The sequence below is a fragment of the Drosophila grimshawi genome, unplaced genomic scaffold (genome assembly GCF_018153295.1).
Source record: "Drosophila grimshawi isolate 15287-2541.00 unplaced genomic scaffold, ASM1815329v1 contig_1367, whole genome shotgun sequence".
NCBI classification, from domain to species: Eukaryota; Metazoa; Arthropoda; class Insecta; order Diptera; family Drosophilidae; genus Drosophila; species Drosophila grimshawi.
This window is the reverse complement of record NW_025062889.1, coordinates 10,824,593-10,851,608: the sequence shown is the minus strand read 5'-3', so window position 1 is coordinate 10,851,608 and position 27,016 is coordinate 10,824,593. Positions and strand designations below refer to the sequence as shown.

At 38.2% G+C, this 27,016-nt stretch overlaps 3 protein-coding genes across 5 annotated transcripts; 2 read left to right on the top strand and 1 right to left on the bottom strand.

Annotated features, from left to right (window-relative positions):
* Positions 1 to 101: 101 nt before the first annotated feature.
* On the top strand, positions 102 to 9,828 carry LOC6560365. Its single transcript, XM_032735635.2, has 3 exons — positions 102 to 714; positions 9,156 to 9,365; positions 9,426 to 9,828. The coding sequence occupies exons 1-3, from the start codon at positions 645 to 647 to the stop codon at positions 9,731 to 9,733; spliced, it is 588 nt and encodes a 195-aa protein (XP_032591526.1). The 5' UTR covers positions 102 to 644; the 3' UTR covers positions 9,734 to 9,828.
* A 1,593-nt stretch (positions 9,829 to 11,421) lies between these two features.
* LOC6559840 (protein amalgam) lies at positions 11,422 to 24,574 on the bottom strand. Of its 3 annotated transcripts, none has more exons than XM_032735633.2 (7): positions 24,426 to 24,574; positions 20,570 to 20,785; positions 13,770 to 13,988; positions 13,385 to 13,707; positions 12,731 to 13,276; positions 11,898 to 12,084; positions 11,422 to 11,831 (listed from the first exon to the last, which is right to left on the bottom strand). In XM_032735633.2, exons 2-7 carry the CDS (start codon positions 20,625 to 20,627, stop codon positions 11,674 to 11,676), a joined length of 1,491 nt encoding a protein of 496 aa, XP_032591524.1. In that variant the 5' UTR covers positions 20,628 to 20,785; positions 24,426 to 24,574; the 3' UTR covers positions 11,422 to 11,673. The 3 variants fall into 3 exon arrangements, with proteins under 3 accessions (XP_032591524.1, XP_043072314.1, XP_032591525.1); XM_043216379.1 differs by having other exon boundaries at positions 24,547 to 24,569; XM_032735634.2 differs by having other exon boundaries at positions 13,770 to 13,983; positions 24,487 to 24,524.
* Positions 24,575 to 25,490: 916 nt separating this feature from the next.
* Positions 25,491 to 27,016, top strand: LOC6559839. Its single transcript, XM_001986391.3, has 4 exons — positions 25,491 to 25,982; positions 26,042 to 26,155; positions 26,222 to 26,293; positions 26,362 to 27,016. The coding sequence occupies exons 1-4, from the start codon at positions 25,590 to 25,592 to the stop codon at positions 26,953 to 26,955; spliced, it is 1,173 nt and encodes a 390-aa protein (XP_001986427.2). The 5' UTR covers positions 25,491 to 25,589; the 3' UTR covers positions 26,956 to 27,016.

The window sequence follows — 27,016 nt, the reverse complement described above, 5'->3', positions numbered from 1 at the left end:
CGTTGAGTCAGCGGCCGACGTCATTACTTTTTGTACTCTTGTCCCGACCGGTTGCATTTTGCCGAGTGTGCGGCAAAGCAAAGCCGAAACCGAAAAAGCCGAATAACCGAATCTAGCCGAGAGTGTTTGAAAAAATTATTTCATAAATTCGCGCCTCAAAAGACAAACGAACTCCAGATACAAATGAGACGTGTTCGTGCAGTCAAGTTTTGTGCGGAGATCGGAAGCGTTATCGGTCAGCAATAAGTGGAACCTTTTTTCCCCCGAAATTAATTGTGCTTATAACTGTAGTTCGTAATTGTGCAGTGGAAAAGAGTGCAGAGTGAAAGAGCCACAAAGTCAAAACATAACAACAATAATTACGAATATCGCTGGTTGAAAAGTGCTGAATATGTTATATGTAGACCGTTAATTGGGACGCTGAACTCTTTGAATTCAACTGGAAACTAATTACTCGGCAGTAATTGTATTTAGTTTTTTTGTTTTTCTGTCAAATCACAAGAATAACAAACAAGCGACAAAGAGGCAAACGCAGACGTGCGACACATTTTAAACACAACTGTCGACAATATCAGAATATATATATATATTCACAATATACTTTCATATTACTTGCGAGTGTCGAGCAGTCAACAGCGGCCAAAATGGTATCGAGCAGAGTCTTCAATAAGTTTATAATCTCAGCAGTTCTGCTGCTCGCAGGATGTTGCCTGGGTAAGTTGCAAAGATGATCGTCTGATGATCTATTTAAGTGTAACGGAAATCGGTGTCTTAGATTTGTGGGGTTTATGTAAAAGTCGTGCTCTATCTAATCTCGGTGATTATTTGGGACCCTTTGAACTGACTTAATCGCTTCCATCAGATTCACATGCATTGCGACCGAATCGAACATGTAAATAGAAATGATTGTGTGACTGTGTGGAATGTGGCATGTATAGAACAATTTTTGACCTACATACTAGACGAATGTCCATTCGGGTATTCGAATCTCGTACGCATTGAACTTTGAGCATAGTACATATTTCTATATATATATATATATTTGACACAGTGGCATTCTTAGGATTCGGCATTCTCAAGTGATTCATGCTCGGTGCCGAGTATTAAACACTGCGCTCAAAATAGATCTTTATGATCTTCATACTAAATTACAGTCAGTAAATTTCTTGTTGTCTTTTCAGTTGATTCATATTTTATTCCAATTTGTCTAAATGTAAGGTAAATGGGTATTTCCCAACATTTTGGCAGATGCATTCTGAGTGTGTGTTTCATCTTTGACCTGATGCGCAGCTGTTGGCATTAAAAGAGTTCCGCCTTTAAAGGTTAATCAATGTCTGATATATTGCTCAATCAGCTCGTTGATTATGCGAATAGTTTAGTGTTATTGCTACCTCATTGCTGAATAGTAGTGAATAGTAATATTTGCGTTTCATTTAAAAGTGAATGCAGCTCACCGTAAAATGTACAATTTATGGGCGAAAGCTGTCACATTAATGCAGTTATTTATCACGATCAATAAACCGAGTGCAGTTTGCACAGACACACACACACACACAGACTCACACACACACATAAAAAACAAGCACTCCCTCCTTCAATGCGGCACTCAATCAATAGGAAGTGAATATGCCAATTTTGTATGAATGGAAAATGCCGCCAGCTTGGAGAGAGGCAGACCCCCCTTGGCTCGTTGGCCCGCGTTTAGCAAACCATTCGCATATCGGTTACGCTGTTAATTATTCCATAGGTGCCTAATAGGCGACAACACAACAGCAACAACATCGCAACAAGCGACAACAAACAATGGCAACAATAAGAAAGGAAGTGAGCAACAAGGCGCTGCAAGTAACCAGGTAGTTGCAACCAGGTACCAGGTACTCCGAGTGCGAATCTCAACACACCACAGCTCCTTGGTTCGATTTCGGTTTGGGCAAGCGTGAGAATGTGGGTTTTGTGCAAAAAAAAAAAGAATAAGAAACAAAAAAAAAACCCTCTAACTGCTCTAAGCTCGCTAGCCTTTGCTGCAACATAACCCCTTGGCCATAAACAATGCGATTGCAATCGGTTTGATTGGATTGCCGAGGGTGCCATGTAGGGAATTAGGAAGACAGTGTGTTTTACTGGCTCAAGGCAACAGTTTGCTTGAATTATGCACATCAATTTCTGCTTAAATCTAAGACTCCAATTTTCCTGCCTTGACATGGGTAAATAACCGAAAGAAGACCAGAATAAAATGATCATCATCAACCTTATCTGCTGCTATTGTTTGTCTACCATTTTCTACTGTTTCTGCTCCTATTTTGTTGTCGGATGGGGCATTAAATTTCACGAATACACCAGAGAAGATCCTCTTGCTGTGTGTCTTTTGCATAATTCTCTTTCTGGTATTTGCATACATATTTATTTTGGAATCTGTGACTCATGCGCCCCGATAATACCCGTCCATGGTAGATGTTGTGATCGGTTGCAGCTTGCTTGGTATTCGTGGGCATTTAACCAACAGATACGAGATGCAGATACGAGTTTCGTTGGCTTTTGCAGTCTGCTGCTCTTTATGTAAGCCGCTCGATTCATTCGCATTTTCATGTGCGTCTTTCTCATTCGACGACCCGTTCAGCAGCATGGGGGCATTGTGGGTTGGGGTAAGGGGCATGCCGCCAAGCGGCAAAGCGAGTTAAACAAACTCGTAACCAATTCTCGACAATTAAAGAATCAATTTACTTAACAGAGCTGGCGAATTGGTGGCTCATGCTGTTCATGCCACGGCTGCCACTGCTGCCACCGCTTCTGTGTGGTGCGGGTGCGGGTGACGCTCTCAGATAGAGGCAGGGGATACACATACATGTGTGTGCGTTGTGTGTGTGTTTGTGCACTCAACTGGGGCAACAACAGCCAGTCAGCCAGCCAGAGGCGGGTATTATTATTATTTGAGCATGTGTTGGCATGGTGACTCCCATGTGCATGCCTGCAACGAGTACCCCAATACATATGAGTATGTATGAGTGCACTCATAAGTGTACTCTTCTACATAATCGTATGTACTCGAATATGTATGTACATATATATAAAAATTGTGCCACATTGAAACATAAAAATTAATCGTTTTGATCACAATGATAAAGAAGAGCTCTTCACATAGATGATTCAGCTGCAGCAGAAGCCAAGAATATACAAAATTTAAATAAATTAAAATGGTATAATAATGAGTTAAGCTGCAACCATAGACAAGTGTTGGGATCTCTGCTCTGAGTAATTAAATTTATTCTAGAATTGCAGTTGTTTTCGATTCTGTTAATTGAGTCAACAAAAATGTGTTCATCAATAGTTCCGTGAAGTATATTTAAATAACATGAATTTATTTTTATTCAATTGATATTATTGAACAAAAATCATATAAAAATTTTGAACTCTGAAAAGCTTAACAAATTGTTTTTTATAAATAGACAAAAATGTCTTCATAATTGACGAAAATTCTTTTCTCAAGGGTTAAACTGCAACAATGAAAACAAATGCATCATTTGTAGAGGCAATCAAATTTCTATACAAAGTTTGATTGATATTTCTCAGTTTTGCTGTGTTTTCCATAGCCATAAATAACACTGGAGAATAGAAAATAAAAAGCAAAAATAAAAGAACTGCTGTTGCCTTTTGCGCTAAATAGTTGGCGGTGCTGGAAAAGGAGTGTCGCATATTAATTACATGCCACAACCACTTGAATGGAACACGAGACCTGAGCCAACCCAAGCCAAGCCAAGCCAAGCCTTGCCCCAATCCCCCAATCCCCAATGCCCTGCCCTGCCCTGCTCCCCCTCTCACAATTTATACTATCCCCAAGTCACCCGTTCGCATTCCCGACTTGGAATGAAGAGTGATTTTAATATGCGCTCCGTGTAGAAGCCTCGGACTCTGCTAAGTTTCGGCCATCGTTATTACGATGTGGTCTATCGGCCTATTTGATTTGCTGTGTGGATCTACACTCGCATAAATAACTTTGAAGATCGCACTGAAAACAATTAACGAAATATTTTATACATATTTAAAATAATTTATATACAATTGATGGGACTGTGCTCAATGAGAGTTTTGGACTATAACTTGGGTGTTTCCTATCCGATCTTGATGAAACTTCTACAGTTGGTCAATAATATGTCAAGGTACACAATATATTAATTATTCTTTGGGATCTGTCTTGTAAATGACTTTAGTTATATTATATTTGTTAGAAACATAGTTCAAAATTTGTTTAAAAACCCTTTCTTCTTTATAGATTTATTTCTGAACAGGATGTTTGCAATATTTCAAAACTTTCGGAAATACAAAAGAATTTGTGTTTTATTTGATTATCTAAATTCAAGAGAATATTTTTCTCAGAGTGTATATATATATACTAAATCTCCATAGATATGCCAGACTGTGCTATATGGCTTTTGGCTATGTGCCCGCATCCCGAGGCACTTGCCGAGGCAGCAGCCTCGGACTCCCTAAGTGCCGACACGTGCACTTTGGGCAAAAAACGGGAAACATGCTTGTCCATGCCTCTCTCTGCTGCTGCTGTTTCTTCTTCTTCTGCTTCTTCTTGTGTGTGTATAGTCTTAGGCCTCAGGTTCGAGTGTGTGTGCCACAAATTGTTAAGGCACTGGCCTGCCGCTGATCATAACTCTGGCGGGGCACGCACACAATTTGAAATCAAATGGGTCTGCGGCCAAGTAAGTGAAATCAATGTTCTCGTAATGTACAATAGAAACGAGTACTTCTATATTTGGTTGGACGCTTTCGAATGCATAAGTGTAAGTGCATACATATAATATACATTTATGTATATACATATATATGTATATACAAGTAACCGGAGTTTCGATTTGTAATTTATGTTTTGAATACATTCATTTGCATTTCTTGGGTAGGCACTTGATCGCATTTGTGGCTTGCTTTGCTCAATTGAATTTCGATTATGACAAAGTAGGCCCAATAAGTATTTTGATTTGCATTTTCAATCGAACAGCTTTCAATAATTGCCAGAAAAATTCGTTAGACATCTGTCGATTTTTACAGATATAAATTGCAATCCCTTTGGCAAGGCACAGGACACGCGGCCTTTCATCCTCTGTAATTGAATGATGGCGAATTTTTCCAATGTGTGGGTTATGTTTGTCAATGAATGACTCTCTCCCTCTCTCCTTCTTTCGCTCTGTCTCTCTTTCTATCTATGCCACTGTGGTCTGGTCGGGAGTTTGCGCTGCACATCTGCCTTGGGCGAATGCCTTGCGTAGGTAGACCTGGTTTATGGCTGTCCCTTGCGGCCCGTAACCTGATCGCTTTCAAAGAACCAGAATGCCATTATCATTATCCGCTTCGCTTCATGTCTCTATCTGCCACCATGCCACACAAACACAAACAGCATAATTTTCGGCTCGTATAACGCCAGACGGCTAACCTGGATGGGGAACGGGACCGGGACCGGGCTCGGGCTCGGGCTCGGGACAACAACCATCAGGGTCAGTCACGTAGGGGCGGGCAGTCGGCCCGAAAAACCTGACAACAAGAAAAACAGAGAAAAAAATAAAAACAACACAGTCAAACAGACAATCAGGCAGAGAGACAGACAGCCAGGAGATCAAAGATCAGAGCTGCTGAGCGCTTTTAGGCCGCTGGCCCAAATGAGGCACTCGCGGCTTATCAGGTAGTAAAAATGCGGCACTTGGATGACTCCGGTGACTGGCAATATTTCTGGACAGGCTGCACTAACCAATGGTCAACGTCATCTTCATCCGCCTGCGGGTCAGCCCGAGGGGTTATTAGCTGAACATTTTTCAGAATCATTGTGCGTATGATAAATTGTTGTTGGCCTAATTCTGAGTACCAATTAAAACAGGAAAAACAGATACAAAAAAAAAAAAGAAAACAACAACAGCAGCATAAGCAAGATCAACTACAATTGTTATCTTAAGCATTGAAAACATTAGAACTGATTCTCATGAGAATGCAACATTTAACTTTTTGGAGCCCAAGTGTAGAGCATTACATAGGTGTCTTTAATCTAATGATAAGAGAATGTTGTATTAAAAAACTTTCGTTCAGCTGAGTACAAATTTGTAGGCAAGATTTGTTCAAGGATTACACTAAAACCATTATCTAATTATGTGTAAAGCTATAAAGAATTCAAAATATGTAGCTGTTAAATATTTTATCACTTCCAAGAACTAAATCCATAGCAGAAGCTTAACTCTCTCAAATCACGTTGATTAAATGATGAAGTGTAAATTTGTTAAGCAAACCTTTTTATTTGGCTCTTCGTGTCAAGAATGCAAAAAAAATATATATATATATATGTGTATATACGTAACCCTTAAGAGCCTTCATCTCACAAACTTCCTCGGCATTCTCGGTTCATTGACTTTTTCGCGGAAACAGTGGAAACAGTATCTTTTTGTTATTTCTTTCATTTTATGGCTCAAGTTTACGACAAAGAGTAGTCGATGGGGTCAATTCGTGTAAGTGTATGTGCATTTTTGTTTGTGGACTTGTATCCGCACGACTTGCCTCCAATTGGAATGCATCTCAAAAATGTAACAATTCATTAAAAATTCTAGAATCTGCCCCAACTCCAGTGTATACGAATTGCCGATTCGGTGTTCACTCAGCCACATTCCGGCACATGTTTGTGGCTGTGGCTGTGGCTGTGGCTGTATCCGTATCCGCAATGCATTAACTGCTAAGTCCACTGAGCGTTAATACCCTGTACTGAAGACTACACTGGGTGTGTTGTGAGAAAGGTTAAATTAAATTTGCATCTACTTTTACAATTAATACAAATTTGCATCTATGAAAATAAAAAATTAAATACTATGAATACTCCTTCCAATAAAATATGAATGACGTTCGTTAAAGATATGCCAATGGTAACTTTAACTTTATCTATTTAAATTAATAAAAATCGTTATAAAAAAGTCGCCTCTTAACGATTCCTCCCCTTTCGTTACAATGTTTAAGGACAGTTATTGCCATTTAGTTGCGCAGCTTCTTCTGTCAAATTTACAGGGTATGCAGATAGTCAACTACTAATAGCAAAAACGTTCCTAGTTGTTTATTATTATGCGAGTGTCCGATCTCTACGGCAAGTTACAATTTCAACACGCAACGCTGCGCAAGGAAAGCGACAAAAGTGGCTATAATAAAGAAGCATAAATAAATAAGTGTGTGTGTGTGTGTGTGTGTGAGTGCGTGCGTGTGCTTGAGTGTGTGTCAAAGAATAACACATAAAATACAATAGCAACAGAAATAAGAACAATAACACACACACATAAACAAGAAGCTAGAAATGGCAGAAGCGAAATACAAATGTAAATTTAAACTTTTTCACAATCATCATCTGCGGACTCTGACCCCCCCTTTCCCGTCTCCCTCGCCATTGTCGACATTTTGTCTGCAACGCGGAGCGAGGGTGTGATATGTCAGTGTGTGTGTGTGTGTGTATGTGTATCTGTGTGCGAGTGTGCAGTGCAGTTGCCAGAATGAAAATGGACATTGTTGTGAAATGTTTTTCGATTTTGTGTCCACTGTCGACACCACTAAAACAAAGTAGCACAAAGTGACGGCGAAGCCGACTGCGGCGCCAGCAGTAGCAGCTACACACAAAAAAAATTCGCTTGACTTCAGAAAATGTCGGTAATTTTCAAATTGCTTTGATTTATACCCGTAAAATTTGTGAAGAGCATTCGTCATTCATATCAATGACTTATTTATTTATTTTATATTTAATAAACATATTTTCCGAATTATTATGTATTATTTTTTAAAAATTTACTTCAGTTGTTCAATTCTATAAATAATAATTCTCAATATATTTAAATGTGCAGTTCGAAGTTTCGAAATCTTAAAGGTCATTACAGCTAAAAATATTGTTTTTATTTTAGAAAAACTGCCTTGATATTTAGAAATGATGATCTCAATTTACTAAATAAACAAGTCGTGCATTTTTCAAATTTATATTTGAATAAATAAAGGCGTGGTTGCACTAGTGATTTTTAAAATTCTATTGCATATTTTTGTGTGAGTGTAGTTGTCGGGTATAAGCCGTGGCAGCTTTGTTGGCCGCATTCCCCGCCCCCTAATCAAGACACATGCACACATGTGGGTGCGGCGATCGGCCGACCGACACGGGGAGTGGGAATGAAAATGGGAATGGGAATTGGAATGGGTATGGGTATGGGTATGGGTATGGGTATGGGGACTACCGCAGCGTTTTCTCTTTCCATTCGCTTATTTTAATTCTCGCGTTTTTCGTGTGGCCCGCGCACCCGAGTTTGTCTGTGACCCCATTTCCGTGAAATGTTTTCATACGACTTTGACAATATTTATATATGTATATATATGTGTATATTGGAACGATATAAAGGAAATGATGAATATATGATAATGTGAAAGGGGAAAAAGAAAACATTCGTATGCCTTAAGCCGACAGTGCAGCTGGTGCTCAATGTCCCTAGCTGTATCTGTATCTGCATCTGTATCTGTATCTGCATCTGTATATATATATATCGGTAGCTATATCTGCATCGGAAGTGGCGGTGGTGGAAATGAATATGAGCTGCCAACGAACTGTTTAGACAAACATATCAGCACGCTGATGAGCTGACCTAATGCATTGCCAAAAACAAAAATGAAAAAAAAGCCCGCCGTTTTCAATTTCAATTTAACTCGGAGTACAAGTGATTAGCATAGCAGCAGGAAGTGTGGGTCGTAATTGTAAACAAGCGAGCTTTTATAGCCCTATTTTATCACCCTATTGTTTTACCAATAATTTTTTTTTTTTTATAGTTTGAATATGGCCCTCCGTGTAAGCTGCCTCGTTAAATTTCAAATTATTTGATAGTAAAATGATTTTAAATTCAAGGTTGAACGCATGCCGCCCACATTTTAATTGGTTTTTATATTGTCTGTGTGACAATCTTATAGATCGTTAAATATATATAAAGCTTTTATAAAGATTTTTTATGACTACAAAATCAGCAGGAAACACATCAGTTCAGTCTTCCAAATTCTTTGTAACTAGTAAATCGTTTAAAAACTTTATTTTTTGAGAATTTGTGCGATTATTAATTAATTCAACAGATGATAATATTAGTAATGAACTTTCATTTTGTAACTCTTTACAGTCCTTTCATACCCGTCAAGCACAGAAGATGATGAGCTGATGATGAAGGACGATTACGACTACGGTTCCGATGATCAGAGCAGTCCCAGCCAACAGAACAAGCCCACAAGTGTGGCCAAGCCAGCCTCGCCACTGTCCAACAGAACTACGACCAAGACAGGACTTATCGGCGAGGATGTTGTCCTCAAGTGCGATGAATCAATTACAAAGAGTAAGTCAAATTCAACAAATGATAAAAAGAAGACCTGTACAATTATTCTGATCGTTTTAGGTAATGTCATACTGTGGTACAAGGACTCCAAACTCATCACAAGTGGCAACAGTGTGGTGCTGCCCGATTTCAGTCTAAATCCGAGCAACTATGACCTAACAATACTGAGGGCGAGTCCCCAAAATGCTGGTGACTACTACTGCCAGATTATGCCCGAAAAGGTATTAATACACACAAAGGTTATACTGGGTGATCATTCAATGGATGTCATTACGCCGGAGAGCTCCACGTCCGGTCAGAGTAGTTTTCATGGGATTGCGTTCATCTGGCTCCTGTTTGTGGGTTCTGCACCATTAGTTTTTAATTAGTATTAAGCTGAAATTTATATAATGTCCCCTGGGTGTGCTTAGATAAGTACGCTAAAATTGCATTTCTGTCTCCCACTTCTGTCTCCAAAAACAAAAAAAAAAGAAAGAAAAAGCTAATTAAGTAAGTCTTGTTAATCGTGTATTTTTCATTTTTTGTAAAGACAAACGATTTTATTTATTAAAAAACCAAAGTATACAAAAATATCTTGAAACTCTTTTGATTTGCGTTTTGGATTAAATAAATCTGTCCACAACAAAATATTAAATTTAAAAAGGCATCAAGGATTCAAAAATTAGCTAGCTAAAGCTGAGAAGATAAACTTTATTTCAGATTCTGCATTTTCTCAACCCAATGCGAAAGTAAATAATCAAATTTAGTTGATTTGTTGCTTTATTTGTATCGGTATGTATATATTCTTAATGTCGCTTTAACTAAATTAAAATGAAAAAGTTACAATATTTGTTTAAGACACTGACTTTTCTTTAAATATGTATATGTATGTATGTTAACATGTCGGCTCTCAAAATTAGGTTTTGCATTTACGAAAATTCATATGGAACTTTACTGGAAGGCAATCATTTTGCATCGATTGCTGCAATTGGCACGTTTATATTTGTTGTTTCAATACTAATATTATGATTCTTAAATAAAATATAAGTATACAAAATATATTCCTATATTCATGTTTTGATTGTAAGTATCAACGATTCTATATGGACAGCAGATTGCATATATATTATGGCCAATGGCAATTTCAGGTATTGTAGCGAACATATTTCAATCGAAGCCAAACAAATAAGCGACTCATCCTCCTCTTCTTCCAACTGATTATCGATATTCAATATTATTACATATAGACATAAGTACTGTTTAACACATTCTTTTTGTTTAATCTTGCTTAATAACTACTAAGTATCAACCGGATTCCTCAATACTCCCGAAAATTATGCCAAATTCAAAATTGAGAATTTTTCTCGTAAAAAATAGTGCACATATGTATGTATGTATATGTGTGTGTTGTGTGTGTGTGGTGTGTGTGTTGTGTGTGTGTGTGTGTGTGTGTGTGTATGTGGGAAGGTACACATGTATTTGTATTTCTAAGCTTTGGTCTAGTGTTATCGTAATATTTGAAATGTTCTCGTAACTCGAAAACATATATACATATTTATTAAATAAAAAGTGTTTTATATCTTAACTCTCGATTATACTCTCATGGCTCTATACAAAACATGTAAGCCCGCCTCCAAATCACTAGATCCTCATTTACCCATTTCATCTTTTTTGTATTTTTGTTTTTGTTTTTTATATATTATTATTATTATTTACATAAGTAAGTGCTTTTAAGTTCAGTATCTATAAGTGTGTGGTGTGCTTGTTCATCTGTTCAGGTAATTGGGAAGTTAATCCTTCGGATTCTATATAAATCGTCAATGTTAACTACTCGTTATTACGCGTACATACAAACAAATAAATATTATAAGCTAGGTTTTGGGCGGTTTTCAACCGATCGTCGCAGTTATTTGAATCTTTAACTTTAACTAAACTAAGCTATATGTAATTCTTACACTCGCCTTACTCTTCTTCCTCCTCCTCCTCGTCCTCGTGTGGATGCTTATTGGCACAAAAGTTGGTTAGCATTTTGCTTTTGATTTGTTTTGTTTTCTTTTTTTTGTTGTGCAATTTGCCTATGCGTGATTTTGATTTTAGATTAACATTAGCATTAACATTAACATTGACCCCGTCGTAACGGGGGCGCATTAGCATTTGCATGTATAATTAGAATACTTGGGTATTTGCAATGGCATTCTTATAAATAAGCTGCTGATTCTTCGTTGCCCAGGTGCCGGGCTTGAGGCAGCACAAGCCAAACAAGTATGCGTATGTAATATGTAATTTGAAATACGTATTTGGATGTCCTGTTCCTGAGCCGCAACGATTCTTAAAGTCGCAGCAGGACTGAGCTGCAGATGGCACCCATCATCATCAGACTCGGCAGTATATTCATTGTACACGCCGCATTCGCCTTTGAGCTGCCCACTCCAAATCCGGCACGTACCAAATCATCTGGCGGCACGGAATCCTCATCCTCATCGGAAACTGCAAATGGTTAAGCGAATGAATATATTCAAGTTGCAATTGTCTCTTAGGTATCCCAATAGCCACCTTCTTCGTCTTTAATGAAAAACTCGTGATCTGGCGAGAAGTTGGACCAGCCCTGAGTGTTCTTCGTCTTGACATGCGCATGCCAGTGTCCGGGCGTCAGTTCCATCTGATGCGTGATCTTCCAGATGCCGCTGTCCCTGTCATGACGATGTGTCCTTATCACCGAGACAGTGCTCCACGTGTACGACTGCAAATTTTGTGAAAATTAGAAAGCCAATTATAATTCTATTAATTCGAAATAAATTAAATCGTTTTTCCTGACAAACGGGCTGAATGTCTAACTGACTAATTGGTGGCTTAATGGGAGGGAATCAAGACTTTCCAGCAGAACCGGTTTAGAAAAGCGAGAAATTTTTAATCACATTGTGTTCTCTAGATTACTGCCGCATTTTAGTAAATATGTTTTATTTATTCCGACATTAATGTAAAATACTGAACATCAAAATTTCAATTGGGAAATTGCCAAACATTTTTAGACGTTTTCCAAAATTAATTTAAAGTACTTTTTCATTTTCATTTACTCAGTAATTACGAAGAACTACTAGAAAATGAATCAAGCTTGTATATCTATTAGAGAAATATTTGAAAAATATACAGAAAAAGATTCGCAATTGTTCCTAGAAAGGTTGGTAAAGTTTAGTTATATATTAAAATAATCTGAATTAAGAATCAATTCCACATAGTATCAACTAAGTCCCAAATTATGCTTTGTGACACTTTGCGGAACTGAAGCAATATATAAATTCAGAGTATTTCTGTTAAGAATTTATATGTAAAATACTTAAGTAACTAAGTCAGTAACTAAGTAAATCCTTGCTTTAGCTTCAGCTTACCCCTGTCAACTTGTAGTCGAGCATGGCTTCCGAGAGCGGCTGCAGACTGCGAACGAGCCAATGCATTGTGACCTTGTTGCCATCGATGGTGATGTTCTCGAACTGGGGCGTCTCTGGGTGATAGCTGAGCTGAATGCGCACATCGCTGGCACCAATGGTGTTCTCAACTTGGCACAGATACTCGCCCAGATCGCTCTCTTCCACATGCTTGATGAGCAACGTGGTGCGATTTTGCTCCTTGTGCAGTGAGTTCCTTATGGAATACTTGTCGGACAGTGTCAGTTTCTTGCCGTCCTTGATAAAGAAGCTAATCGCAATGGGATTGGCACGATAGTTACAGTAAATCTCCGCCGTATCACCTTCCATGGTGTTCACATGGTGTCTATGTGTGGACGCCTTGGGACTGAACTGCACATCGACAGAGACGCTGCCATGAGGTGGAGCAGCACTTCTATCTTCACCCAGACACTGATAAACGCCAGCATTCTCTTCATCCACGTTCTCTAAAACGATGACGCCATTGTCGTCACCCTGGAGCCGCTGACCCTAAACATGTATGAGATGATTGAGATTGAGATTGTGATTGAGATTAGGCATGGATCAGCAAATAGAGTAAGCTGTGATGTGTAAAGGTGACGGATGATGAGCACATACATTGAATGACCATATAATCTTTGCATTGTCGGGCAGATAGGTGCGGCACTCGAGCTTGTGATTGTCGCCCTGCTTGAACGTCTGCGAACGATCCGTAACATCGCGATCGTCGCAGAGGATCGATAGCCGGGCGCCAACACTCAGCGTTGTATACTGCTCCACTTTGTCCGGCAATATCTGACATTTGTAGACATCCGCATCGTCCGATGACACATTCTCCAAAAATAGCGAATTATTCGGCATGATTTTCACCCGAGTGCTAATCACACTCTGGCCACTGGTCAGCATAACGTCGTTCTTGTACCACATCGCCACATTGTTATCTAGAAGAATAGAACAGCATTGTTCAATTAGCTGCAAAAGAGTGTACATTAATCCTACGTACTTCTATAGTTGCGGGCATCACAAGTGAGGGTGACATCATCGCCGGGCTTGGCAGAAACGGTTAGATTTGACTTCTCAAAGTAGGGTGCTGCCACATGTTCCTCAATGGCCATGGGGAAACCTTCCGAACTGGATGGCTCCTCTCTATTATCGTAATCGTAATCATCGTCCTCAGGATCATTGCTATTCTCTTCGTCAATTGGTGTCGCCCGACACTGTTCTGAAGGAAAGAGCAGAAGATTGTGACAAAGTCATTTCTTGTCGTTTAAGTATTTATATGGTTAATGAGTCATTGTTTAGAGTTCGCTCGTAGTCAGCTCTTAAGTGAACGACATGTTTGCCATACTTGTTTACATGGCTGATGCAACTTTAAATTGGAATTGATAAAAATCACACCCCATCAGCTAGGGGAGTGCTCACAACGACAACTTCGACATATGATCGACACTTTTTTTTTTTTTAGAGGAAATTGAGTTATTACACCGGATGTGAATAGAAGGGTGGGCGAATGAATACATTCGAGTGCAAACATTGAGCGAAAGCATATGCCAATATTAGCGTTTATTTGGATAAGCTATTCAGTTTACTATTTAATTAGTTTAAGTGGGATGTAGTATGGCCTTATAAAACCAATTTAAAAGGAAATCTAACAATATTGTCTTAAAATTGCAATCAAAAGTCGCTTTACCCATAGCTCTTAGCTCATAAAAAGAAATATAATTAAAGCTTATATAATAAATATTTAATGCATGATAGCTGCCAATTAAATATTTAATGGTAATCTTAATTTACAGTTTTCCAATTACAGCCTTATATATTCAGCAATTATACACAGCTAAAATTGAACCATAAAAGAAATGAGTTTTTCAGTTAAGGCCGCTGCAATCGTAATTACCAACGATAAAGACAATGGCTTAGACTTTCGGCCATCCATTGTGGGTTAATGTTCAATTTTGGCATTAGACACACGTAAGCAAAGTCAAAGTCATAATATGTAAATTGAATGACGAATTTATAGCTGCGGCTTTGATTATCGATAATAATTTGCATACCATATACAAATGTTGGTTTTGGACGAGCTCTGAGTAATTTGATTCAATGACGTCTAACGGCAATTCCAATCTCACGACTCAGTGCCCACGTCAATGAGTCATGGCGATGCCATCGTCATCACACTTAACCACTCTATGCTGCATTTAGCCACACGAATCGTTGCTGATGTGTTGCAAGGTATGATTACGCAATCCACACCAAAAGATACTTCAAATTCGCTTCAGGTCGTTATCACGAGTAGATAAAAGTGTGCGTTCGCCTTAAAGAGCTTGCAATCAACTGGTAAAGATACTCATAGAGTCAGAGCCAGTTATCTTATCCAATCCCCTGCCTGTCCTATCCACAGATAGGCAGTTACCCCTTTTATGGCAGTTGCCTATGAAAACGAAAACAGCTTCTGTCATCTCACAGTCATCGTCGGCGTCGGCGTCGTCGCCGTTGGTGGCCAGCCAATTGCCAAGCGACGAGAGGCCGGAGAAGAAGACGAAGACCGAGGCCGACACAGACACGGTCACCCAGACCAAGAGCAAGAGCATGCGACCGAGACTAAGACCGAGACCTTCACCGCCACCAAATTGCAATCGTTTTTCGTTGCTCATTTTTGGTCGCCTAAGTCAAGGCCAAGTGTATCGATACACTTGGAGAAAAAGCATAAATCCTCTCATTTTAAAACGGTTTGTATAACTTGTGTATATATATTTATAAAGTCAGGTACATGTTTAATTGAAGCAATGCTTTTGGTTAATTTAAATCAATCATATCAAAAATTAATCAGCTTGAAACTAGAACGCTCAACATTTGCTCAGAGATTTGCTTAGCTCATCTTTTTTTCTTTATCTCACTCCTTATCGGTCCAGATCTCTATCTCTCTTCTTAATGTGTTGCTAACGCTTAACAAATTATGATTGGGTTGGGTTGCTTTCTGGGCTTACCCAATCTTTGCAAAAATGTTGAACTGTTTTTCACAGAATTATTTTATTTGAAATATTCACTTTTAATTTATTATAATTTAATTTGTAACTTCAATTTTAAATTTTAATTAAAATGTTTTCTTTTTCAAGCCCTTTTTTGCAAATTGTTCAACGTTTTTTAGTCCGCATTAAATAAATAAAAATAAATCTTTGAGTATTCTTGGTATACTTGATTTAAGTATGTTTGACCTCATCACACTTCAGATTTAGTGAGCAACACATTAGCACTTCTTGCGCTGTTGTCCAAGAATTTAAATGAGCCACTTTTTTCCTGAGTGTATGGTCGCACAACTTAGCTCCAGTTGGTCCACTTAATTTCCCAGCAGTCTATTTGCACTCGCGCAAGTGGGTCAGCTCAAGGGGAGATGTTGCATGCCTGGGCGGGGCTGCTTGCCACATGCGTCAGCTGCTGTTTCGAGAGTCCTCACTCCGTTGCCGCATTGTCCTTGGATCGATGTCTGGGGCAGCTTCAACTCAACAGTCTGCCATATGGATGCTTCAATATTTTGCCCTCCCCAACTGCCTGCTGCAATTCCAAATGTGGGACAATGGCGTCAGGACGTCGTGGCGCCAACGAGCCAGAATCCTTTACACACTCCAACCCCGCCTCCGCACCCCCAGAACCACCCTGCAAAGTCACTCGAGAGTTCGCACTTTTTAATGGCGCACGCATTGGGAACACAGACTGTCGACTGACGACATTTTGCTTTTGCTGCCGTCAGCAATTGGAATTTCAGTCCTTCTCTTTCTCTCTCTCGCTGTCTCTCTCCCTTTTGGTCTTGAATCCCTAACTGTGCCAAGGGATGTGAATGCAATTCGTTATGCCATAAGAAAAGTATATTTATCAGGAGACCAAATTCAATGCCATTTTATTGCATTACTCATACGCAATGGATTGCTTTCAATTGATGGCCTTATATTTGGACCCAAAAACATGCAATAAAATGTTCTTGTTTATTTATTTTATGGTAAGTTATTCATCTTATCGTGCCCATGCATCTTAAATAACCTTGTACATAGCTGTCAAAGCTGTGAGTAGTAAATATTTAGTCTTAGATTTGGTAAGATTTAGTGAGTTAGGAATAATTTGTGAACATTTTTATTAATAATTGGTTTATTTATGGGCATTAAACTCTCTGCTTGTCAAGTCTAGAATCAAAAATCAAGATTGCTGCGCCAATGAACAGAAACTGCATATATATGTGTCTGTTGGGAATTGACATATCAGTAAGGTCAGTAAGTGGGAAACGGCGCCTCCTCCGGCAGATAACAAGTCTGGCATCGCATCACATCGCATTCGATTCAATTCAAGATTTAGTTCAAGCACGTATATATAATAAATGAATGCGTGTTTTTGTTTTTATTTGATTATCACCATGGTTGATGATGCGCCCACCTCTTGACCATAGCTGCTGCACACAGACACATTGCAACCAATGTGTTATTCCATGTCCTACATATGGTGCTCATACTATATACATATGTACATATTCATATATATATATACATACACGCACAGATACCGCCAAGTTATGGGGTCAGATCGTAAACAAATAAAATGCCATATCTGTCTCGTTGGTATGTCTTGATGTTTGTGTGCTTATAAATAAATATGAACTGATCACTGTTGCTAATTCCGTGTATACATTTTAATTTACCCTCGCCTGTCGATTCCGACAAATGCCCAAATCCGCAATGGCAACAATTGAATTTGCGCTCGGGTAGAAAATGGGGATTGACAGCCTCTGGTGGGACCATAAAAGTGCCAAGTAGTAGTCTATATATATATATATATATGTATATGGACTAATGTTAATAGTTGATCAGCGTGCATAAATTTCGATTGTACATAATTCGATTCAAAGAATTTGCATAGCGACTTAAATGAAAAAGCCGCAACAACAATGAAGGGAGCACATTTGAAATCGAGAAATTTAATTGAAATCAATTGATTTGCCAGAAATACACATATGTATGCAATACGTGCGCACATATGTTTGTATACATATATTTATATATGCATAAGGAAATGTGTTTTGGGCACGGATCAAAAGGGTGTCTGACGTGCATATAGCGAATCGAGTATTTTGATTTCAAATGCGATTTTTCAAACAGAATTTTTTCGACTCGAGCAATCGGCAGGTTAATATGTAATTTGAGAAGCTTCTGTCATACATAAATAATTATTTGGATCCAGTAAAATCAGCATGTAATCGACTATAATTTTAAATTGATCCAAAAAATTCACATTGAATGAAAACAATTTTTTTTTTAAGTATAGTTGCTTGTGGCATAGAAAATGTTGTGCAGAATTTTTTAAAATAATATTATATTTGAAATAGTAGCTTCAAAAAGTTTAAAAATAAGTAGGACAATAGAGTGTTCGACGGGCAGATACCCTCTAAATGTAATGCCAATTCGTGTGCAATGTTAAATTCTTTGCACACATTTCTTCTTAACAAACATAATTCGTGCAGCTGCTTAAAGATCAACATGCGTCAAATTTTGCCTGCTGGCAATTATTGATGCAACAGCTAAATTTCAAAATATTTACATAGACATCAAAAATATGCTTTGAACTTATGGTTGTTGTTGTTGTTGCTATTGTTGCTCCATGCCTATTTTGATGTATTTATGTAGTAAATTTTCCATTTTCTAGCATTATATATGCACATATGTGCAAAGTTGTAGCTGGAATTGTATATGGATGTTTACTATGCGCTTGCTTTAGTCAGATTTCGAAAACATGGCGAATGTTGGCTTATCGCATGGCTAAAATTGGAAAAACGCACATTTAATTAAAAATTTTCAATTCGTTGGTGGCCCTGGAAAGGCAATATGTGTGTGTGTGCCTCGATTGTGACCCCTAACCGCCGGAACTCAAATCGGGCAACTGGATCATAGATTGGGGGCAGGCATGCTGGCTGACTGGAAGGCAGGCACTGGCTGCGTGTCTGGCATTAGCAAATATCTAACATAAAACTGCCATTCTTTGCACAACAAATATTTGCTCTACGAAATGGACGGTTTCAGAATCGGGGAACCAAGCGAAGTCGAGCAGAGCAGCATGGCCCACAGCTTCAATAACATTGGTCACACACTCAGAAAAAATGCTTGAGTTGAAAAAGCTGGAAAATTGTTCAGATTCTTGATAAAGAAAAGAACATTTCTAAAAATTAAAAATACTTCTTTTCTATTAGTATTTATGCCAAAGAAAATATTTGTTTGAGAAGAAGTGTAAAATCTTAATGAAATTCGCAATTAAGAAAATAGTAATGAAATTAAATATATAAATTATTTTGTATATGAAATTCTTATTTACTAATTTTTAATAATAATATTAAGAACCAAAGGCAATATTTTGTGCATAAAAACATCCTCTGGAAATAGGCTATATTTTTTACACAACTTTCACTTTAGGAACTCATTTTTTTTTTTTAAATAAGTTGAGTTTCTAAAATGTAGCTTGATTTTTCTGAGTGCATCTATTACAGCCAAGTGAGGCGTGAGTAGCTGAGCTGTGAGGCATGTGGAATGTTTACCGTAATCAACATTTTGCGCCATAACTCTAAACGCATATGAAAATTTAACTTTCAACAATAGATAAGCGTTCTCTCCCCGATAAGATATGCTGCTGACTTCAATTTACTTTGGCTTTGGCTTTGCCGTAAACAAACGTAACCCACGTGTTGCCTGCCTCGAGTTATAAGTACGCACACACACACACACACAGACACAGACACAACATTTGGTATGATATGTGGGCTGGCGCATTGCTCATGGCTATTAATATGGCAGACGCAACTTTGGTAATTCATAATTTTGACACAAAATTACATACCCACATTTCATTGACAACGCCTCCCATTAAAAAAAAACACGCATACTTTTGTAAACAATTGTCGTGTCGAAGAAATATATTGTTTTACTAGCCCCTTTTTCTTCTTCTTGGTCTTCATATTCTTTTTCTGGCTACTAACCTAATAATCACTTATTATTGGACAATGAACGTTTAGAATTTTAATAGACTTTTCATAATCAAAAGATATGGGGCCATACCGAAAAATGCCGCAAAGTAATTAATTTATTTATTTTTTATTATAAAAATATGTAATGTAAATTTATGGTATTCCTATACATTGAATATGAATTTATGGCATATACATTTAAACTTCTCTAAATTCTCTTTGTTGACAGCAAATTGAGTCTTTGACATTACATTTTTAACTAGAAGATTTAGCAATTATTGCTTAACAAATGAATCTGGTCAAATCTAGTCAAGCTGGTGTTGATCTGATTTGTACATTTATTGTTGGCAATCAAGAAAGTTTTTCAAGCCCTAGCTTCAATTTGGGGCGAAGTTATGTCATAACCGTATACTCGATGGTCTCCGTGATGTCAAGGCTATAACAACAGCCGGTTTCCCGCACGCAAACACAATTAGCCTACAAATCAAATATTTGTGCCTGAGAGTTTCAACTTTGTATATTTGAGTACGAGTTTTAAACAAACAGTTTTGCCCAATCGAAGAATGTTGAGCGGCAAAGTACTGCAATTGACATAAATTGCTTATAACGAATAAATTCAATCAGAATTGCGAATTCAATGGGTGTATTTTGATTGTTTTTGTTCTTAATTTAGGGGCGTATACCAGGGATATGCGATTAATTGAAAGTTCCGAATATCTAGGGAGCTTTCAATGAGCACTTAAGCAAATCAGATGTGTACATAAAAATAACACTATCGCATACCAAGAGCAACAAATTAGTTGACTTACCGTCATAAAATAGTCCAATTAGCAGACAACTAAGTAACATCCACGTCGCAGCTCTCATTGTTACCGGTCTCAGTTGAGTTGTTGTTTTTATTATTATTATTATTTTTTTTTTGGTATTCGTATTTGTTTTTGGCAGCACGCACTTTGAATTTCTGTGTGTGTGTGTGTGTGTGTTGTTTGTTGAATTTGCTGCCGCTATCGGAGGTAGTTCGTTAACTGCAATTAATATGTTTTGTTGGAAGTCGATTTAATTAATTTGCCACTAAATTGCTACAACCAATTGCGGCCCCAATCGGGCGCCGCAAAGCCAATGAAACATTTTTCTGATGTTTTTCTTTGACAAATTGTGTGTTTTATTTTTATTTGTTTTTATATACGCAACGTGAGTTGCATGCAACCGGAAGCTCGAATTTGGCCAAAGCCAAAAATCAAAGAGAAGCGCGCGCATAATTTTCGGATTATGGAATTCGAAAACAGTTGTCAAGCACTTAACCAAAGAGACCCCCTAACCCAAAGACGCCAACTTGATTCGCAGCTGTTCGCTAAAAAAAAAAATACGCAAAAAAAATCACAGCTTCCAAAAGAGCACAAAAACAGTTTGGCGCTGATTGGCAGCTAAATGGTAAACATGGCTTAAGTATTTCGCATTGGTTATGCAAGCGAGCAGAGGCTATACGAAGTGTAACTCAATGAATATTATGATCTCAGTGCGAAAAGTGCACTTTGTTGTTGCGGCTACTCCGCTCGCTGGTCAATAATGAATAATGTTGCCCCAAGTCACTTCGGCCTCTCGCTCTCTCTCTCCTTTTTAGCTCTTTTTGCCTCTGCCTCTTGGCTCTGCTCAATGCCACAGAGTGCTGCAAAGTGGGTCGTGTCGGGTCGATGGGGTTGGGTCAGGCGGGGAGGGGAGGGAGGGGCTCTGCTGGGGCAGGGGGCGGAGTGCTCGGGTGTGCCAAGTCGAAAAGCATGCAAATATGTATGCATATTCTCGTACATAAATAAATAAATGTGCAAATGCGAAAAGTCATAAGCGAAAAACAGCAGCTAAAAATTGTTTTAAAAATATTTCTATATATTAACACAACGAAACCTCGACACCCTTTCGATTGACATTTAAACTAATAACTCATATTTTTGGAGTAGTTGACAAAAATTTGCCAGACAAGTCTATTTTAGCTAAGCATGTGTAAAGTTCAAAGCTAGGTTTTCTTTTACCAATTTTGTAAATTGTATTGGAGATCTAGATAAATGTATGAAATATTAAATATATTTTCTCGCAAGTGATGTGGCACACTTATCCGCTTCTGGCGCAGGGCATTAAAATGCAAACATTTAAATAACATGTATGTACATTAATGTTTACACTTGCTACACACATACTAAGTGATGACATATAAGCAAATATGTATGTAGCACATACATATATATATATTTTTTTTTTTGTGCTACTCGCCAAATAAATTTGCAATGCTTCGCGATCAGTTTCTAGTTGATGCATTCGCTAAAGGCAGCTAACGATTACTAAATATGCACTCGAACATTCACATATTCACATTTTGCGAAATACGAATACGAATGTTTGATGATGAACACGTAAATAATCACTTAGCACCCAAAATACATGCGAGTATCTTTTAACTAATCAGCTGCCTTTTTTGTATTGACTCTAAATTTGTTAGTCAGTTTTAATTTGGACTTGGTGTGAGCTATTTCTAGTTGCTAGAGTCAGCTGCAGTTATAACAAACACCTCATGTGACGGCGAGTGTGTCGTTAAAACTCACAGTTATCACAAATGAGTGTTTTCGAATATATATTTATCAATGAGCAAGGTGCAAATGCGACATGACAAGGGCTTTTTAGCTTCTTTCGAATTCGTTCTAGCGAGGGACGTTCAAAAGACTCTTTTTGATAAGCACATTGTGAAAGTTATTTCCAATAGTAAATCTCGAAAGAGAAGCTCAGCAGCAGTTAAAGAAAACAGTTTATGATTGTAATAACTATAATTTTCAATTTAAAGCTGTCAACTTTAAAAACAGAAGAAAATAATTATTCCATTTGTTGAATATTACTTTTCTCATGTCCACAGAATACTTTTTTCTTGACTTATAATTGTTAACAACTTTTTAAAAAGTTGTAAGAGCTGATTTCTTTTTATAATCACAGTATTTATAATAGTCGAATATCCGTCCTGAAAGAAAAATCTATGATTTGAAATATCTTCCAGGATACCAACTTTAAAATGTGCAAATATAGCAGAAAATACAATAAATCTGCAATATTTTGCTATGCAACTTGAAGAAAATGCAATAATTATCCCACTTTTCGTAAGTGAAATTTCTCGTGTCTATAGAATGCTTATTTCTTTTGACGTTTTATAAAAGTTCACGAATCAATGTTTGTTAAAGTCTGAAAGGGCTTTTCATTTGAGTAATGCCAACAATATAAAAGAGCTTTTCTTTTTTTTCCCATCGCTTAACTTCAAACAGAGATCAAATGATATTTTTTGGAATTACAAAAGGAGTTGCGATTGCAATTCCAGACACGAATATTCTCCGAACCGCTCTCGCTCTTGTGCTGGAAATCGTTCGTTCGTTTGGCTTTTAACATTCTCTGCTTGCTGACTTGCTTGTCTTTTTCTTTTTTTCATTTTTTGTTGTTTTTTTTTTTTTGGGTTTTTTGTTTTTGACTTGATGTTGTTCTTGTTGCCGTTTGTTTATTTACATTGCGCTCCAAGTTTACACACACAAAAGCAAGGGCTGTGTGTGTAGCAGCTGCAGCTGCGCTCAGTTTGCTATTACAACCGATTTTTTCTTCGATTTTTTTCCGTATGGAATGGAAGTCGAATATGCCTGAAAATTGAATTGAAAACTTTTGTACTGTAAATAAGAGCAAATCAATGTTTTGCCTGCGGCGTTTACTTTTCAGCTGTCTGTCTGCAGAGCAGTGCTCCCCGACTCCCTCTGCTTCAGAAACTGCCCAGCCTCTTTGCTGCTCCTTTCGCTGCCATATGCTCAATTTCCTTTCTCTGCCAACTTTTTTTGGTGCATTAAATTTTCGTTTTCGCTTTCGTTGGCTGCCCGGCGAAAAAAAGAGAGAGACGACAACTGCAAATCGAGTATTTTACATATTGCACAAACATATTTATAGAATGCACATTTGCATATTGCACAAGTGTGTTTTCTATTTGATTTATTTTTTTTTTTGCTTCTTTTTATTTTTATTTCTGTTTCTGTTTCTAATTGAGAGTGTGCCAAAATTGTATTGGGGGCCGCAAATTCGTAATTTGTAATTCGCATTGCGAATAAATAGCCAGATTTTTTCTAGTTATTATGAATCACTCAACACATAAAGTGGAGTTTTATGTGCGTGTGTGTGAGTGTGTGTGAGTGTGTTGGGGCAGCTGCACCCGCCGGTGGCAGGTAAAAGAATGGCTTAAAGTGAAGTGGCCTGTGTGCCATTTACACGAGGAGCATAAAACTGGTTTGCTTTTTGTGCGACGACTGCTCGAGATGGCGATGAAGAGGGAGAAGGAGAGAGAGATGGAGAGAGATGAAGAGGCAACAACAACAAATATTTCGGTTGAAGCCGCATTACAAAAGGGCAACCTAAACTGAACTGAACCAAACTGCCAGCGACGACATATTGTACGAGGTGTTTTTGATTTACGAGTCGAGGTAACAATAAATTCGAATTGATGCAACTTGAAGCTGGTGTTGTTGTTGTTGTTGCAACAACACTTGCACTTGCAAGCGCTTTCTTTCGCTGCTGCAACATCGTATCGAATTTGTTGCCCCCTTACGAATTCATTTGTTATAGCTTTTGCTTTGGCCCCAGCCAAAGATAAACTACACTCACACACATATACAATATCTACTGTTTGTCTGCGCGCACAAAACAAATTGAAGTCTTCAAGTACTTAATGGATAGGAGTTGAATATTATTTTTATTTCTAGTGCGCTACGCGCTCTTTGCGTACCCGTCGCGATGCTTTTCAAGCGAGAACTGAATTTAAGTGTAGCGCGTGCTTGGGAAGCCCAAAAGCAAAGTAAAAAAGCACATACAGCAACGATTGGAATTGAAACACATAACATCTCAACGGCGCTCTCTCACAGTTGATATTGCTGCTGCTGCCGTTGCTGGTTGGGGCTGATTACTACTGGCTGGCGCAGGTAAACAATTTGTATCTTTCCGCGTTCCTCTTGTGGCGCCAATTTTATCTGAGCAAGACACGGAACAGAGAGACAGACAGAGAGAGAGAGAGAGAGAGAGAGAGAGGGAGGCAAAGAGAGATAAATCCAGAAGATGCTCACAATGTCATTGTCAATTGCTGTTGGCGGTTTTCGCTCGAATTGATTTGAAGCCCTACACCGAATAAATACCCTTCAATTTACCACCCGAGTTGGGAATTTTTGTATGAACAACTTTTCACTCGGTTTAGAAAAGTCGGCAAGACTCATATTAATCTAGAAAGAAATATAACATCATATTTGTTTTTAAAAAACGATAAGACTTACAGCCAATTGAAAAAGTTTCATGAGTTTTTGTTTATTTTTTTTGGAAATAATACTTTGCCTTATCAAATTTAGTAATAATACAAACGGATGTTCGTAGAAGCTTGATTCATTTATTTATCTCTGATATGAGACAAAGTGAGTAAGCCAAATCATTAATCAAATAAAGAGATTATTCACATATATTTTTAACTTAAGACTACATTTATTGGCAAATAAATGACTGTACTGCAATAATCAATTAAATAAGTAAAAGCGTTAAAATATTTGAATTAATATCTTTATGACGCTCACACAAGCAATAAATAATTAATTTTTAGTTTTAATTTACTGGGATTTATAATAAATTGAATTAAACTTCAAAACGTATATTTGAGGTGACCACATATCGATAAATCGATAACCAATTTTTGCATGCGTCGCAAATTTGCAACACTGGCACTTAACAACACTGCACAGTCGACTGCGCGAACCTTTGTTTACAAACTTAAACAGAAACAAACAAAAAATGGACGTGCCTCTCTCTGAATTCAATTCACTTGACTTGGAGCGAGAACTCTACGCTCGCGCAATGGATACCGAAGGCAGCAAGCAGGAGCGCTATGAGCGTCTGTTGGCCGCACGACCGAAAGAAACGCATCCTTCAAAACGAGGTACGATTGCAAAGTTCGGCGCTCGCTTGCAGCTGGGAGATTTTGCTGAAATTAAGGTCTACAATCAGGCTGAATTTGAGTTGTTATCTGGCAAGTTGAAGTGGAGACTGGAGCATGTGCGTCGCACAGAAGACGGCGAGAGTTTGGAGTATTTTCATCCGGACGTGCTCAGTCGCATTGATCGCGCCAAAACATATATGCTGAATATGGATGAGTTTCTGGTGAGACAAGAGCCATATATTCACAAGGTAAGCCAAAGCATTAATCGTCTGAATAGAAGTTTTATTTATGCACATTTTACTTACAGATTTTTGCTATATTCGTATCACGCACTGGCGGTCAGGAACCACATCTTTGCTATGCCCGGAGCCTGGCCAAATTGCGCAGCTGGGATGAAATTACCGAGGAATTTGAATGGCCAGTAAGTGGGATTCGCATTTACCATGATAATGATAATTATTATTATTATTAATTAATAAATTGGCAGCTGATAGGAAGTGAACACATTGCCAAATCCTTGCCCAACGGCGAAATGGATAATACTGAGCTGGAGACGAATGTAAGCTCAAAATTGTAACTTGGAAATGGAAATATAATTATAGTCTAATAATCTTTCTCAATTCTTAGCTCATCACATCCGAGAACATTGCCAAGGCGATGACGTACATATTGACTGTGATTCGGGAGAAAGGATTGAAGAACTTTGTGGCGATAGCTTGTGATCAGAATAGGCTCAGTTTGGCAGCGGTGACAATGCTGGTGGAGGCCAGTGGACATGTAATGTTGCCTTGTGTCTTCGATACGAGCGATCTACAGAAGTCCCTGAGGGACATGTTCTGCTCGGCCTGTGTGCGTTGCTCGGTGCGTGTCTCCAACGAGTTGTATCTGCAGAGTAGCTACGAGGAGCAGCTGAGCAGGATATGCAATAGCAACAGTACGAAGAATATGAATGCAGTTCTGCTGCTCATGGACTATGTGAATCGTTTACCGCAAATCCTGCTCGCCATGTGGCACTTTGAGGAGCATCGAGATAAGCCAATCTCCTTGCTTGGCCTGAACAATAAATTGGTGAAAATCTATGGTTCGCATTTAAGGAGAGAACTGCCACCGATCACATTTGAGAACTGTGCAGCTGGCTCGGGTCTGTTGCAATTGCTTGTCTTCGACGCCTTGTGGCACATATCTCCAGAGCTTGAACCAGAAGAACTCCATCCAAGATAGCTCCATTAAAAGTAAATATCTTGTAGTTTTGAAATTTTATAATCAGTTGCTAATGTATATA